Source organism: Puccinia triticina, chromosome 14A (genome assembly GCF_026914185.1).
Source record: "Puccinia triticina chromosome 14A, complete sequence".
Taxonomy (NCBI): domain Eukaryota; kingdom Fungi; phylum Basidiomycota; class Pucciniomycetes; order Pucciniales; family Pucciniaceae; genus Puccinia; species Puccinia triticina.
The window spans coordinates 997,074-1,014,077 of NC_070571.1; the positions used below are offsets into that span (position 1 = coordinate 997,074).

The 17,004-nt window shown below is 45.5% G+C and overlaps 4 protein-coding genes across 4 annotated transcripts; 2 read left to right on the top strand and 2 right to left on the bottom strand.

The window, feature by feature from the left end:
• Positions 1-36: 36 nt before the first annotated feature.
• PtA15_14A55 (uncharacterized protein) lies at positions 37-1,415 on the bottom strand (the record flags this gene model as incomplete). The annotated part of the gene is made up of 2 exons (XM_053163224.1): positions 37-1,172; positions 1,265-1,415. The coding sequence occupies 2 exons, from the start codon at positions 1,413-1,415 to the stop codon at positions 37-39; spliced, it is 1,287 nt and encodes a 428-aa protein (XP_053026729.1).
• Positions 1,416-1,564: 149 nt separating this feature from the next.
• PtA15_14A56 (uncharacterized protein) lies at positions 1,565-2,951 on the top strand (the record flags this gene model as incomplete). Its single annotated transcript, XM_053163225.1, has 9 exons — positions 1,565-1,600; positions 1,672-1,715; positions 1,781-1,864; positions 1,983-2,022; positions 2,106-2,163; positions 2,238-2,336; positions 2,418-2,593; positions 2,670-2,723; positions 2,823-2,951. The coding sequence occupies 9 exons, from the start codon at positions 1,565-1,567 to the stop codon at positions 2,949-2,951; spliced, it is 720 nt and encodes a 239-aa protein (XP_053026730.1).
• A 600-nt stretch (positions 2,952-3,551) lies between these two features.
• Positions 3,552-4,624, top strand: PtA15_14A57 (uncharacterized protein; the record flags this gene model as incomplete). Its single annotated transcript, XM_053163226.1, has 5 exons — positions 3,552-3,578; positions 3,734-3,825; positions 3,865-4,004; positions 4,107-4,199; positions 4,314-4,624. The coding sequence occupies 5 exons, from the start codon at positions 3,552-3,554 to the stop codon at positions 4,622-4,624; spliced, it is 663 nt and encodes a 220-aa protein (XP_053026731.1).
• A 6,632-nt stretch (positions 4,625-11,256) lies between these two features.
• On the bottom strand, positions 11,257-16,771 carry PtA15_14A58 (uncharacterized protein; the record flags this gene model as incomplete). The annotated part of the gene is made up of 6 exons (XM_053163227.1): positions 11,257-12,543; positions 12,636-15,012; positions 15,092-15,765; positions 15,883-15,952; positions 16,062-16,256; positions 16,326-16,771. The coding sequence occupies 6 exons, from the start codon at positions 16,769-16,771 to the stop codon at positions 11,257-11,259; spliced, it is 5,049 nt and encodes a 1,682-aa protein (XP_053026732.1).
• Between the last annotated feature and the right edge of the window lie 233 nt (positions 16,772-17,004).

The following is a 17,004-nucleotide window of genomic DNA, read 5'->3' on the forward strand; positions in this document are numbered from 1 at the left end:
AGAAACAAAATCAAGTGCGAGGTAAGATGAGTGCAATCAAGCATCTTGCATGATCACGTCTTCTGATTGGTCAGTCTTTGGAGGATCATCAGAAGGTTGGCTCAAAGCTTCCTTAATCGTGTTTTCCAAAGTCTCAGAATTTTCCGCTTGAGCAGAAGCTTCAATTGACTGACTTGTAGGAGGGGTGATTTCAGGATGAAGCTGTGCAGGTTGAAGCGGGGGTGAGCAGACGAGTTGCTGAGTTAAGGAAGGGACGGCAGATGGAAAGTTAGCTGTCCGAGTTGGGCTGATGAGTGTTGCTGTGAGTGGGTTATGCGAGGGAGTGGTGGGAAGTGGGACGGTAGGTGAGGAGAGGCTGGTCAAGGGCGGGGTGATCGGACGTTCATCGGTTTCAGAGGAGAGCAAGAGGGGCGAGGTGTGTCGTGATCGGCGGCCATCGGAAGACGCGAGCTCGGGGGATAAGGATTGGCGGTTGTCTGAATTTATGAGCCAGGGGACGGGCGAGAGGATTGGGGTGATCGGTGTGGATGTAGAATGGCGACGAGGTCGAGGGGTATGGATGATAGATGAGGAGAGACTGTCACCATTGATGAGCGTGGATGGATTTGATTGGTTGTTTGATGGGCCAATGAATTGATTTGGCTCGGTCATTATGAATGTATTAACTGAGAAGGATTTGACGGGTGAACTGACTGAGAGCACGCGCTGGATGGCTCTGAGATATTTGGGTAGGGTTGTGTAATGCGGATGAATTCCAGTTGAATTGGATGATGATACGCTTGAGTCGTGGAACATCAGTTCGGCCAGTCGCTGGATCGTAAATGGTGCAGATTGAATGGTACGAATCGCTTCAGAGCACTGGGTTGGATCCGACATGCTTTGATCTTCTGTTTTGCTCCTTTCTTCTAATATACGATCTCTGGCATCGGAAAAATCTTTCAAGGCTAGAGAGATCCTATCGATATTCTTTTGCAGATCCTCTGACGTCCAAAGCCATCCTCCAGCCGGTTCTTCTCGGGTATCAAACAGTGAGGCCTCGCCCAGCTTGAGGTAGTTTTGGACAGTTCCTTTGAGACAGAAGAGCATGGCCTGGAGGAGTGTTGACCAGCTGAGAGACGATTGAGGAGGAGGCAGGCCGGTTCGGGCCAGTGAAGTTAGAACTTGCTGAAAGCCTATCCGAAAAGGGATACAAAATTCGATAGATAAGTTCAGCTAAAAAATGCTACGAAAGATAAAGTGGACGGCGACAGAGGAAGTCTCTTACGGTCGTTCCATTCGAACCGATCGAGTGCATCGAAGTGGATTTCGACCGGAGAGGATGCGGCCGATGGCCTGGTGACATGGAAGGATTGGCCCGGGGTTGTCTGGGTGAAGCCATTCCGGATCGGCTGAAGTGTCGGGAGGCCGGCGTTCATGGTGAAGAGGCGATGGAGGACGAGGCTGGCCAGGCCGGAGGGGCCGAGCGATGAGATACGGCATCACCCCGGGGGAGTCGGGGGCCAACCAACTGCCATGTATTCATGCACAATTTCCAACTGCAGGAAGACGACTGCTACCAATTGTGATGGCTTGGAGATCACATGGCGCGACGAATAACGAAGTCAGTAGATCAGACACGATGACCGCATACATATTTGAACTGACACCGGCTTCGACGCTGACCGATATCAGCTCGTACAAAACCTCTTTGCCAATGGCTTGATGAAATCCACGAGGTTGGTGTACCCGTCTCTGGAAATCGGCATGCTGCTGAGCAGGGCTATGAACTTCTGTTGTCTAGGGTGCTTGAGGCAATGAAGCACGTTGATCGGGCTAATTATCTCTTACCTGGCACTCGAACGTATGCATACGAGGACCGACCTCGGCAAGTCTGCTTTCACGACCGGTTTCATTCGAAGAAAATTTCCTACTTATTTACCACCTCTAGATTCGGAATCGGAATTCTTACATTCCTGATCCTTTTTTCACCCTCAAATCTGCAGATCTATTGGCTTCGGTGCCACAATTTCCGCGCCTCATATGGTTAGTGAAAGCGAACACATATCCCTCATGAGGAGTGCTCGTCAGTGATCGCGAAAAATCGAGCTGACCGGATATTCTGTCAGCATGCAAACGCGCTCGAAAACCTGCTACCTTTTTTGAAACCAGGTGCAAGAGTCTTAGGTTCGTCAACACTTCAAGTTTGGTTTTTGGGCCCCGCGCCGGTCCTTAACCTTTATGCATAAATCCTCACGCAGACGTTGGGAGCGGTAGCGGCTACATGCTAGCATGCTTTCACCATTTAGTCAAAGGCCCGGCCCCCAATGTGTCACCGCCGACTATCGGTTTCGTTCTAGGTCAGCGCGAATGCCCTACATCGTAAAATGTAGTATCATGAACAGCTCTCATGTGGCTGATTGGGTCTGCATGGAATACAGGGATCGAGCATATTCCTGAGCTTGCCATACAATCGATCGGCAATCTGAGGAAAGACGGCTTAGGGCCCAGCCTTGACAATTCGGAAATAAGTGTCTGCAGTGAGGATGGAAGGAACCCTGATCCGAGACATGGAGGAGCATGGGACGTCATCCATGTCGGTGCGGCTGCCCCAACTGTGAGCTCGAATCTTTCATACTCATCTTGAGCTGTACAACACTATCTCTCATATCTCATCTCTCGGGCCGTGACAGGTTCCAGAATCCTTATTGAACCAACTCAATGCCCCTGGACGGATGTTCATACCTGTCAGTAACCTTACCGACCAATTTGCTGTTTGATTGTTCGCATAGAGCGGCTGATAGCCTCCGTGCTGAAACACGATTCTAACATCAACTTTTCTATAGGTTGGCGAAGACAATCAAGCAATTTATCAAATCGACAAGCATTCGGACGGGAGTATCACTCAACATGAACTATACGGCGTGAGATATGTCCCATTGACCAGTCTGGATTCCCAGTTACAGTCTACTTGAGGAGCAATGTATTATTTCCTTCTTTATCCCATTGACTCTGTATTATTAAGCAAGCAAATAATGGCTCAAACTTTGAGAGTTTCATTGATTTTTCTGTCTCTTTACCATCTTGTGTGTTGAAACATTTATGGCCAATTTAAGAAGTATAACAAAATCAAATTTGATAGTATCTATCCAGCTATATCTCCCCACTGGTCTAGACCATCGTATGCATCATTGATGATGAAGTGGAACATAAGAAGTCAAGTGATTCCTGCAAGGATCCGCTTCTCTAGGTTGATTCCTAGTTGTTGGTGATAAACTTTCTCTTGGCTGGAACATGTTTTGTGGATTTTTGGTCTTCTGCATAGACTATGTTATGTAGATCAAACAGAAACGTAAGGACCTGCCGCGCATCACAGCCAACAAGACTTGTAACTTGCGGTCTCATCGGCTGGTGTGAAACGTGTGTTACTCTTGCTGTGGAATCTCAGCAGGCTTGCGTCGTAGCCGTACCCACCCATGGCCATAAAAGCCGATCAACTGATCGGCATGCCCCATAAACAAATCTATCGCCATCAGTAATTTTTCAGAGCTGCCCGTCATGAAATATTTCGGACGATGTCCAGCCATCTCTACGCTTTACGCGTATGTCATCCTGATAACATCTGGATTGCCGCAAGGCGTGCTATCCGGACTCAACCCAGCAGAATTACAAAGAGAAGGGAAAAGGTTGTGTTTCTCGTTTTGGTGAATCCATGCCTCATTCATTATGCTGACTGGGTCATCCACCGCCCTACCAGTCTTGGGAAGCTAAGCAGCTTTGCAATTCCCGACTCAACTGGCTCCTCATGGGACACCAGTGGAAGGCCATCATCCTGGATGGATCCTACTGGTGCGTGACAATGACGTCTAATCTGACACTGGTTTTCAGCGGCTTGGTAGTCATATCTATGAAGCAATCGATTTGCAAACCGATGTTCTTCTGTTTGTTATCAGGCAATTCTAGAGCGTCTGGATTCACACCCACTCACAGTCAAGTCGACAATGGGCCTAGAACCAGGAACTTCATTCGTTAGTGGTTTCCTTACTTTCGAATAGCACTTTGAAATGCTAGTATGTATGGTGTCCCCTTTGCGCGGGCGACTAACAAAACAGAAACCTCTTTAACCATAGAGTTGATCGGCAAAAACGATCCATCTTACCAATCAGAGGGAGGCGCAGATTTCGGAGAACATGGCCATCATCCCGCATTTCAGCGGACTAATTGTGAGCTACATCTGTACTTGATTTGGGACCTTCACCAATGATGTGTTTCAATATGAATGCATGTCAGACAGTAGCCATCATGAGAACTGATCAGCACATGATTGAATTATTCAGATCATGACCCTCAGCCGAATCTCGATGCAAAGCCATCTTCCACTCCGGTGTTCAAAGACTTGGCCAAATGGGAACTTTCGGAAAGTGCGAAAGACAAACAGTCGGTGGATAGTCCAGCAAGCATCGATATCGAGGAAGTTGCGTCCAGTCTGTCCTCGCGATTTCGTACCGGTACTTCTGAAGGAAATGCTTCGCATCATCCAATGCAGAAAAAACAAAAAAGTGGGTATGCCCCTCAGTTCTCGGGGGCAAATTTTGTTTCTGTTTGGGTATCACCCAAGGTGGTTCAAAGTAAAAACCCAAATATTTAGATCCATCTTCTTAATGGTTACATATCAAATGCTTGGACTGCGCACGTAGTGATTGGAGTACTTTGCTCATTATTCTTGTCCTTTTTGATTGATTCAAGCTGAATGTAGCAACTCACCAAGAAACATAGACCTCCAAGTCTTGGTTAAGTCCCCTGAGGAAAACCTACAGACATCTATATGTGAAGGTGGTAAATCAATTTTGCAAGGAGAGAGTACTTCTGATATGCCCACAAATGCTCCTGGACCACTGCAAAATCTGTATCATGACAACTCAAGCAGGCTTGCCAGAAGCTTGGTCTTGGCTGAACCTACCGGTTTTTCACATTTACCAAAAAAAATCAGAGAGACAGGTAGTCCCATAAATCTTACCAAAGGTAAGGAAAAGGTAGCAGAAACAAGTCCAAGTTTCCAGCCAAAAGAGCAATTAAATACACTAATTGAAAAGCAGAATATATTACTTCAGGCACCAACAGCTTCAACAGATGCATCTGATCAGTTGTTGAACCTGGATAGATTTTATCCAACAGGTTCTTCAACCCAGACCCAGGAAAGTGCACAAATTGTTGGAAACTTGAACCAGGCTGCTGGAAAAGTGAATTTATGCAGGGTGTCAGCTTGGATTCTTGGGTACACCATTTATGATGCTGATCCAGTTGCCCAAAACTTGAAATTAAGGCATGAAACCCAAATATTGGATTTCACACAGAGGATTGAAAATGAAATTGATAGAAGATTTCAAATAAAAAAGCAAGATTTCTCAAGTACAGAATTTGCACACCATCTCTGGTTCATCCACATTAAGTTTCTTCAGAGTCTTGGAGGTTCAGAGAAAGATTATTTGGAGGAGCACTTTTATCTCCAGGATTGGCTTCTTAACATTTTTGAAAATGATCATGATGAAGCCAAAATAAAGGCCAAAGGTCTTATAGAATTTTTTTACAATCCATTCAAGCACATCACAAAAATTCCGCCAGAATATAAAAAAAGCTTTTACCAGTTGGGAGGTGGAATAGATGAAGGATTCCATCTTTCAGGAGTAGTACATTATGACCAAATATACATTGTTAATATGATTACAGATTTTCTGATTTTTCATTATGCAACCAGAAACATTGACAAGTCATGTTTCCTGTTTGGAAAACGTAACATACTTTTCCCATATCACCTGGCTACAATTTTGTTCAGATCAAAGAAAATTGCAAAAACAGATAGAAGACGCATAGATATGACTAAGCTCAACCTACTACCCTGGAATAATCCTTTGGATACTGGGCGTAAATCACAATTATTAGCAGACAGGACACTGGTAAGATTATTTAATAAAGTCTTGAATCATTGTGTTAAAATTCTTTCAAATCAAGAATTTCTAGATTCTTTCAAAGCTCAATCACAATCAAGTCTCTTCATCCAACATGAACCCAAAAACATTTGGGATCTTATGGTGAAGGTTGGAGGAAGCAAAGAAGGGTTTGACTCACATTTAGTGCATGAGGAATATCAAAAGTGGAAATCTGTTGATCCCACTTTACATGCGGAAGGAATGTTTGAAAATTTGAATAGCCTCTTACAGATAATGTGGGGCTGCAATGCAAGAATTATTGGGATGTTTGGTTATCAAGATACAGACAAAATTGTTTTGGAGGAACAACATCAACTTCAAAAGAAATTCTTTCAGATTCTGGTTGATCCAAATCCAAGAAGCTCTGTTTCAAACAGCATTCTACCAGATAATGAAGAAACTTTCCAATTTCTCAAATATGAAATTGGGAAAATAGTTTCTGGATCACTACATTCTAATATTTCTAAAGATAGAATTTCAGAAACAAACTTTGACAGCCAAGAATTCCAGTTAAGAAAAGCTGCAGTGATTTTCAAGATGATCAGTTATTACTACCAGTCAAGGAATTTCTTAAAGTGGTTGAATGTGTTTGGAAATGACAAAAAAATGCTTAGATTATTTGAGAAGATTGACAAGAGACTTGAAGTACCAATGGTGTATAACCATCCAATGCCTTATCAGTCACAAGAGCTTAAATCAACTGGATTATTCCCTTGGAATCTCCCTTTGAGTACAACAGCACGTCAACGGAGATATATCAAAAGCCTCTTTGTAGAAAAAAATGGCTTTTGAGATTCAACAGAACTATTAGCCCAGTTCACATTGGCCACTTTAACAAAAAGTTGATGATTAAGGCCTTGTTTAGAGCCAATAGAATCCGGGCAATAGATGAGTTTTTTGCTAGACATCCTATGTGACATCTGATCAGGCTCACCAAAACTTGATCAGATTTTAAAACAATCTGCATTCTACAAATATACCAGCACCAAACAAGGCCTAAATTTACAAAAAGAGAGAAAAGTTCAGAATTATTGATTTCTGAAGAATCTGATCAACTTACAAAAGTTGTGGTCAAAATTAGTGTTCAAGCTCCAACTTGAACCGGGCTAATGATTATTCTACTGACATGAAATACAACTCTATACATACAACTTCTTTTTTTGTCTGCTGATTAATTCAATCTGGTATCTTTTTCCTGCAATTTAAACAGATTTTTGTTATATTTTTGGTCCCTCTTCCAATGTATGTTCATTATAACTGGCCTCTGGGAAGTATCCAAGTTTATTAAAGACACAGATTTGCCAGAACCTTAAAAAAAAATTCAAGGGTTCTACCTACAATTTACAAAAATGAAAACAGATTTGCCAGCACCTTAAAAAAAATTCAAGGGTTCTGCCTACAATTTTTAAAAAAAAAAAGGCATGGGTACCCCCAAATCACAAAAACATAAAGCAACAACTGCAAACTTCCTACAATTAAAACAAAAAGAAACAACTCAAATAGCCTTCCAACTCCAGCAAAAATGCTGTGCCACAGGCTCAGCCCCCAGCCCGCGTCAAGCGCACGGTTCAAAAGGACTGGACGTGAAGGCCCCCGGCCCGCAGCAAAGGCTGCAAACCAGTGGGGGGCCCACTCTTCGCCCTTCAAACTGCGCACATGCAACAGCGGAAGGGTTGAGGGAGATGGATAGCCGTATTTGCAGCATCACCAAGCTCCCTGGGGAACACACGACCATTGGCCGCTCCTACTTAAGCACTCGAACGCTCGACTTGCCCACTCACCTGCTGAACCCTTCCTTATCAATACTCCACCTGCGACACTCAACCCGCGCCAGAAACCCTCGCCTTGACAGCCAACCCTGAACCAAACTCCAATCAGCCCCCCCCCCCCCTGGATTTGATACAATCAGCCACTTCGGACCTCAAACCAGGACCCACGCACACAAAACCAGGCCCAGAACAATACCGCCCTTGTATACCGATCTCAGCCCACGACAGGAAAACCCTTCCCCTTCGCCAGGCCCAGTCTGTTACCACGGTTTTTCAGGCAAACCAAGAACACCGCCGCCCGCCTCCTGAACACCGCTAAGCCAGGGCCTTGTAACCTAGCCATTGAAGATGTGCCCAGCCAGTCAAGCTGGCATATTTTTTGTGGATACGTTGGTCTGGGTGTGCGTGTAACTATGCCAAATGTTTACAATCGTGTCACCGCGGCCGCTTGACCATACTGACTAGCCAGCGTTATTGCTTGCACGCCCAACTTTAACTTTGTAGGAAACATCATCTATCATCAAGTCGACGACGTTTGGCAGCGTCAGCATTGTTATGTCAACCCCCGTCTCCCTCCCCTTAACAAAATCGAGGATAACCAGGCCGCCTGCGGCCCCCTGAGACGCCTACGGCAACCTGATTTGTTATCTGGACCGGTTAAAAAATAAGTAAACTCGAGCTTGGCTGGTAAAAACTGTTGACCTAACCAGATAAATCGACAAACTCGCGTGGCGAACCCTCTTACGGCCATGCTCTCAGTCGTCAGAATTCATGGTAACCAAGACGACTAGCAGGATTCGAGAAACTGGGCGACACTGACCCGTTTTTGTAGCGCGGAGAATCAAGAATTGAGCGCACTTAGCATCATGAGTGGCTAACATCACCATCTCGATTTGCGGTCCGTGAGTCGATGATAACGGGCTAATGCGTCGTTGGATCGCCTACGGCCTAACCTTTGTTCTACCGACTGATTCATATATTAAACATGGCCTTTCACTCAGTCCGAGGTGGGTATTTTGGTGAGCATGACGACGCCGTAAGGACAAGCCATTCCTTTCCACCAGCGGGAGATACCGCAAGCTGCAACACTACATTAATGTCAAGTAACCCCTGCGCCCTAATTCCAGACAACACAGCCTATATACTCTCTTAATCCTTCATTATCAATGTCTTCATCTTGATCAGCACAACTCAAATCCCGTAGGACATCACACAAACATAAACTATGTTTCAAAGCAACCGCGCGCTGAGATCGACAAGAAGCTCACTTGGCGGGACTGACTGCCTGCATTTTTGGGTCAATATTTTTGTGGAGGATGACATGAGTTGACATAGCCTTGCCCCTTCGAACCTAGCTGATACTTGTTCTCTGATTTCAGACAATATCAACAGGCTGGGTGTCATGGAGAATAATCTTCTCTGGGCTTCTCCCAGGTCAAGTGCGCCTGGGGCGATGCCATTCTTTCCTGTGAGCCTCAGCGTAAGCGTTTTCAGCGGGAAAAACATAGCTTCTGGAGTTACTCAATGAAGGGCTCAATTTGTGGATTCAGTCACAATGAATCACTTAAACTTGAATTCAGGTCGGCGACTCCTCTCCCAACAGACAGGATGACAACTCACTCAGGGTTTAAACGAGTGAGACCCTTCCCTAATTGCTTATGTGTGAGTTGTGTGGGAATTAACATTTAATTTCCCTAAAGGTAGTCTTGGGCCGTGTCTTGGGCGCAATTGATTCTGATGATTGACTTCTCTTTACCAATATTGAGAGAGGAGAGATACCGGTGCATAATGTTATTACTAATTTGACTGATCTACCAATGAAGATAAGAAAGTTTTTGTCAAAATGAGCCTCTTCTTTCGCATCCACAAAGGCAAATGTTGATTGTACTGTAGGAGAGGGTATACCCCAAGTTATAACACTCGGTTCTTACATTTCACTTTCTATCAAAGGAGACAGCGACTTAAATTTTCATAGTTGCTGCGGACAGGTGATTTTCCTCAATGGCGGGCTGCAGAAGAACTGGCACAAAGACTATTCCTCATCTATATAGCAAATGTTTTAGAAATTGGCCTTTTGAGATAGGTGAATTGCTTGCCCTTGACATTATCATGTGTGCATAGTTGAGCCAAGTCTATATTGCAATTATGATAAAATGTCTGACCCATCCCAGGCAACCTTAGGCAAGCCGTCAGGGATTCATAGGAAGGTGGTGAGGAGGGGTGGTGTTGAGAGTTATCTGTGTCATGCTGCAGCTACATTAAATTAAGGCAATTGCTCTGATTGTAGATTGTTTGTTTGGCTTGGAGCATCTGTCTGGACTGAGGTGAGCTCTTTCCCATGACTGAAGTTTGGCCTGGGGCATGTACCCACAGCGGCGAAGCCGCCGTAGCCTCTAGTCCTGTATATAATACTTCTAACTTAACACAAGCCCCCCTGGTGGCTGGCGGCGAAGCCACCCCTCCCACAGGGAGGGACTTGCATATTATTGCAGATTTTACACAGGAGCAGAAAGTTTGTTTGGCTGGGAGGTTTTTGAATTTTTTATAGCTCCTCCCCCAGCCTCTCCAAGGGTCTGTCCCAACTGTACCTCAGGCTACATCACAGTCTCTACAATTTGGCCTACTCAAATTCTCTCTATCACTAACATTGTCCTATAATAACATTTTGAAAAAAAGAACAATGTGCAAGTTATCCAAATTAGGCTCCATTGGTTTGTTATCCCCTTGCTACAGGACCGGCGAATAGCACAAATCCTTCACAAGGACCTATTCAAGTTTTTTAACCATTTTTTCCTTTTTGTGTAGCAGGCACTTTCTGCTCCTGCATAAATTGAGCAATAACTCACAAGCCTCTCCAACAGAGTGCTCCGTCCGCGTGGGTCACTCGAACCCTCCGTTCGAGTGGCCTTGTGAAGCTAGCACATATTTATTTCCAAGAAAGCTTGGACTGGAAGCTCTTTTTGAAATTTTTGTTTCCCCAAAATTCATGTGGTTAGAATGGAGTAGTGATTTTGCCCAAAACCCAGACCCACCTCGGAAAGCTCATGCCACGTCCAGCGTGTCAGCTGTCTAACTTACTAACCCTAACCACTGCCAGCAATGTGGACGGCCCTGGAACAGCCTGGGCTGATGCAAAGCATCCGTTGTGCAAAGCGCAAGCCTCTAAACGAGGGAGTGGGCAGTAAATTAAGTGATCACCTCTTTTTGTCTGTGATACCTACCAATGGTCATCGTGGACTGAAGACCTACAGTCCCTGTTCTGGCTGATTAAGGAGAAGGCTGGGGCCACCTCGGACGACTTGGAACAAGACTGCATCGCTCTTGATGAGGAACAACTTCAGCTGATCCGTTATCTTGAGTTAAAAAGTTGGCCACAATCACGTAACCCCCAATAGGATACACACTTAGCTACCTGTATGTTGCCATCTGCTCCAATTGTGTGGTGCGGTGATTTACATTAAGGTGCTTCGGGATGGAAGAATTTAGATTAAGAAAAGCAAAGTGAACATTCCACAGCAGAGAAATTAAACGAGGAAATTCAACTGATCAGCCAAAGAGATCGTAGTTTCATCGATGAAATCCCCAGTCTGGCCCCCTGGATGGTCGGAATGATCTTCATTGCTTGCGGCGAGATCCGAAACGGCGAGTTGCTCATCAAAAGATTTGAAAATGATAGCTCGCTGTTTAATCAATTGCTTGTCGGCCTCAGTTTCCCTCACTTCCCTAATGCAGCTGCCCAAAATCTCCTTGACAGTCTCGAAGGATTTGACGAAAGCATGTCCATTGTGGCTTGGGCGCTCGTCTAATAACTTGATCGTGAACTCCAAAAAGTTGAGTATCGTGTTGGTTTCTGATTTGGTATCCCGCGTGATCCTTTTGTTCCGTGTAGTTCGGAGAATCAATTCTTCAAGTCTTGATATGATTTCTACGTTGGCCTTCCTATGAATCTGGGCTTCATCCATCGACTCATGGACTGGCACTTGTTCCCCGCTCCCCAGACTTTGTTCCGTTGATTCGCCATTGGATTCATCTGTGGTGTTGAGAGCCGTCTGGAGTGCTTCGTCCGATCCTCCTTCAAGAATTGTAATGGCCAACAAGGAATTGATCAAATCGTAATCGATGAACTTTTCGGATGAATTCTTTAAAATCACGTCTGATATCATTTCTTTAGCTTTCGATTCCTTTGATTGTGCCCAGAGTACCCTGGCAATGATTCCTGATACAGCAGATGAATAGGGCGCCAACTCTTTAGAAAGTCCTAATGATTCGTCCAGCTGAATACCGTGCAATTCACGAAGAGCTTTGTCAAGGCCAACCAGACACTGTTCAGCATCTTGTGAAAAGTATCGGGCCATTGCGATCTGACAGGCCGCTTGGACTCGGATCACTGTTGATTGAAGAGCACATTCGATTGTTTCGGTATTCTTATCAAATGGAGGCCTCAAGCTAAGAACTGTCTCCAGTGCACTGATAGCTTCTTCGTAATCTTTTTGACGCAACCGAATTCGACCTAAATTCAAGTTTGCCAACATGTACCGTCGTTCAACTTCAGTTGACTCTGTCACTTCGTAGACTGCCTCCAAAAGCTCGGCTGATTTTCCCAAACTTTGAGCAGCCTCGTCGAAGTTTCCTAAACATTCTGAAATAAGCGCATGCAGATTCAAGAAAGTTGGATCCTTCGGATATCGTTTCAATAACTTTTCGGCAGCTAACATCGGAGCAATCAGCGTGCTGGTGTGCTGTGACGACTTTGGTGCATCGTTGGTAAACGTCTTCAACGTAACCGTGGCGTAACAAGACTCGATTGTAGTCTGCGTGATCATCCCACAATGGTACAAATATCGTCAAAAGTGAGAAGAAACTCGAGAGCTTGTTATCAAAAGCCAGATTTCCAACAACTCACGATACTTCCAAGAGACAGACTGTAAGCATGTTCAACCAGCTCGCCGGCTTTTTGTTGTTGGCCATTTAGAGAAGCTATCAAACCTTGGCCCATCCAAGATAACGACCAGTCGGGCTCGATTAACTGAGCTCTTTCAAAAGCTTGGTTCGCCAGGTCCAAGTCAGAATGGGTCACATAGAAGAAGCCAAGGTTAGTCCAAGCGATATGGTTCTTCGGCACAAGCTCGACGGATCTGATAAATGCATGTTGAGAGAGCCTGGGATTAAGATTGAAGGTTAAGACACCGAGGGTATTCCAGGCTCCGGAACTGAAGGAGTTCATCTGCAGGCCAGCTTTGATACAGTGCACTGCTTCAGATAAAGTGGCCTGTGGGCCCATTTGAGTTTTAAAGAAGCTCGAAGGGTCGCTTGACGAAGTCTTGCTTAAAGTCGAATCAAGCCATCTACTGAGACCTCCTAATGCAATCGCCAGATCAGACCAAGCATCCGCCGCACTATTCTTCTGACTTTCTGATAGCTCGATGACCAGCCGAACTTTAAAGGCGAGAGCGGATAACAAAAGAAATATTCCAGGAGAGCCATTCTCCGAGAGAATCGCACTCGTCTCCAGGCAGTTGACAGATTTGACATTCGCCAGGATATTATCGACATTCATCTTTGCTGCGAGATTGACAAAATACGAAAGGTGGGCCCTTAGTTGTTCATTCGAGTCGCTTTCGCCTGCATCGACCAGAAAAGTGGTCATGGGAATGGTGCGGTTCCACCGAGCAAACTCGGCGAATACGTTCCCGGCAATCTTCCAGCCGGCTTTAATAACTAATCTAGATTTAGTTTTTTCAAGGACATCTCGAACAATATCCAGGCATTGAGTCAGTTCACATTCAGCTTCAGCGAAAGCCCCCTTTTCAGAATTCTTCAGGCCCATGGTATATTTCGTCTCAGCCAAAATGACCTTGACACCGAGCTGTTCGGGTCGGTTTTCGACGATTTTCCCCAAGTTTTTGATAGCAGGTTCGAGGAGGCCGAGTTGCCGCTGAGAATCGCCAATGCAATAATCTACGTACCAAGCGGAGGAGCCTCCTGAATCGGGTGGCGAAGTCTCTTCAACTGACTTGTCGATCAGCTGACGAGCGGCAATAAAAGATTTAAGAGCGGCGACGTGTTTTCCAGCGCCTTGGTAAGCCAACCCCAATTTTAACATGATTTGATGATCGTTAGGAGAGCATCGGATAGCACGTTGAAACGTGTTGATTGCAGCGGTATATTTCCCTTCGCTCAGCTCAACAACTCCAGCTGCCTTCCACGCCCAGACGTGCTGTTGATAGCTCGCAAGATTTATCAAGTTGGTCGGTCCATCTTCTTCGGAGTTGAATTGAATCTTTTCCGAGACACCTCCAAAAAGGAGTCGCTTCGTCACAACTGCAACAAGATCCCATTGTCTGTTATCCGCAAACTCCGACGCTAATTTGAAAGCAGCGACTTCCTGCGTAGCGTCCAGTTCGAAAGCTCTTTGGTAGCATTTTGAAGACCGAGTATGATCATTTTGTTCATCGTAATATAATCCAAGGTAGGTGAAGGAAGAAGCAATCGAAGTGTCACATTTGATTGATTTGATAAAACAAGTGTAGGCGCCATGCTTGATTTCTTCGAGGTCACTAGCATCAGATCCTGCGCAATTTTGATCCTCTGGGTGACTCTGAGCCCATTTACATCTTCCCAAACGATACCAAGTTTGAGCAAGAGTATGACTAGCTTCTTGGTTATCTGCATCCTCTTCAACTAGTTCTTCACAGCCTTCAACAATTTGCTCCAGATTCTGCATCGCGAGGTTTATGTTGCCGATTTCAAAAAGGCAGCAAGCCTGTTGTAATCGCATCTCAAGCCGTTCCTGAGAAGTCAAGTGAGGCAAAGCTTCAAGAGAACGCGAGTAAAAATCGTTAGCCAGCTTCCACTGTTTGCTATGCCGTAGGACACACGCTTTGGCCATCAAGATATGCCCGTTGTTCGGTTCATCCGATAAGATTGCATCCAAGTAGCGAGTGGCACGTAAATGGTGAACAGGTGGGCTTTCATAAGTGAGAGCACAAGCCAAGTGAATCGTCAACCGTCGTTTTAAAGTTGGTAGCCGTTTCCCAATTGTTTTTTCCAGCTTGGTCAATTTGGTGAGACCTCCTTGGGCTATTTGGATGACTGTTGACCACTCTTTCAAGTCGAAGTACACCGACGCAGCAAGGACATGGGATAATATAGAGTGGTCTTGAGCCCCTTCAAAAGAAAGCTCAATCTGCTCAAGCGGATCCTCAAAGGCGACATCTTCTTCCTCTTCCGCTTCGTTATGAATTTGCTGGAAGGCTCGCACAAGGGTCGATAGGGGCGCGCTACGTTGGGAATATGAAGATCAAGACTGTCAGTTTTGATGGCTTAGAGATCCAAGAGGAGTTAGAAAAAGTGACCAACTCAGGCATTGCATCGGGAAGATTCTTTAGGAAGCCATAGGAATCCGTTGATTGGCCGTCAGGCAGAACTTCGCCCCAATCAAGTACAATATCCCAAGCCTTCTGATTGGAAATTCTGAGAATCGCTTGCCCTTGGGCCAAGTCTTCGATTTTATGACGAATGGAATCTTTAGCTTCCTGTTTTTTTAGCCTGGAAGAAGCGTGTGATTCGGCTGTCGAGCCGGTTTCGATGCGTTTGGTTGAGTTGGGTATTTCATCGGCAAATGGAGAGGGTAAAGATTCAAGCCAGTCGATATAAAACGCCAACAACTTTGCTTCGACTTCTCTTCTGGTTTCATCGCCAGCGAGAGGATGATCTAATACTTGCTGCCAATATTGAGGAAGTAGGCTTGAAGGATAGACTTCGTTTATAACCTCCGCTCTAGTTTGGGCGGCAGTCTTAGGGACCGAAGTTAATCGAGTACGTCTTTTGGAGATTTCGCGAGAGATAGTCTCGTCCTGTTCAGTTTGAACCAATTCAATTATTTCATGCAACGTCGGCAATGTGTTGGCAAGCATGAGTTGAAGTTTGAGAAGGGGTGATGCCTCGGGATTGGTATGATCCGGTTCGGGAAGCGTTGATAGTAACGAATGAAATGGCGAGTCGCCCAAGACGAGAGACAGTACAGCGACAGACTACGGGCTAGTAACTGATCAGTAAATGTTGCAGTCCCCAGATCAAGAGCTGGAATAGCCATCCGATTATAATCGTGAAGAACAACAGAAAATATCTTCAGTGAAAAGACAGCTAACCTGCTTACGTGATTTTTGAGGAAGAGTGATCATCTTCAACATCAACAACCCAAGCTTCTCAGCTTCACCCCTCGAAATGGGCCCGAGCAGTGCGAAAAGAAATCAACGGCAAAGGAGAGTTTGTTAAACCATCAGCACGAAGTTGAAGTATTCTTCGTCTGCTTCGACCAAAAACTCACTTTTCTTTCCAAATGTGCATTAGGCTCTGGGCATCGGCGATCAGCCGATCGATGTCATGTTGTTGTTCGTACAGGGAAATCAAGCCTTGCCAGGCGAGAGGCTGAACTTGATCGATTTTGATTGCTGCTCGATAGGCAGCCTCAGATTCGGATACTCTCTTCAAGTTCAGCTGAGCTACACCCAAGAACACGTAACTGGAATAACAACCAAATCAGTTTGCGCTGCTCCAGACACGACAGAGGTCTAAGCAGTAGATATCTTACGCGCTATACGATTGGTTGTCGATCGCCAATGCCCCCTCGGCCGACGCGAGGGCTTTCTCCCAGTCTTTGGCAGTAATTGCATCCCGAGCTGACTTCAAATGAGTTTTAAGGGTCGCCATGATAATGCCTTGAATAACTTGGGCCCCGGTCAAGTGGTTGCGAACGCCATCAGCCCCTCGGAGTGTCCCATCGGGTGGTCGGGCGGTGACTCCCGACCGCTTCGGGCCACTCGACGGGGCTGATTTAGCTCGATCGCACCTCACATCCAAGATGCTCCAAGATGTGAAGAAAAATTCAAACTGAGTATTATGTAAATACATAATGCTCGTTGAAAACACCTTCTTCGCCCAGGTTGTCTCTTCCAGGAGTGTTGGGTAGGTTGTGGTGCTGTCTGGCTGAGGTGTGTGTTCATACGGAGTCTGGAGACCGATGTCGGATCTGTACATAGTCCTCCTACTCAAGTCACCGTCACTCAAACCGACACGTATTTACGTATGGCACCTATATCTCCCGTTAACAACCATAGTCGAGGTTTGCAGCACCACCAAAGTGTCAGGCCGAGTTTGAAGGAGAAAACGTACGCATGTCCATCAGCAAGACTTATGACGGTTAAGCTTACTTTCCGTCCTGGATTATTTGATCAGTCCTACATTCCCTCATTCCAACGTATTTAATCTGA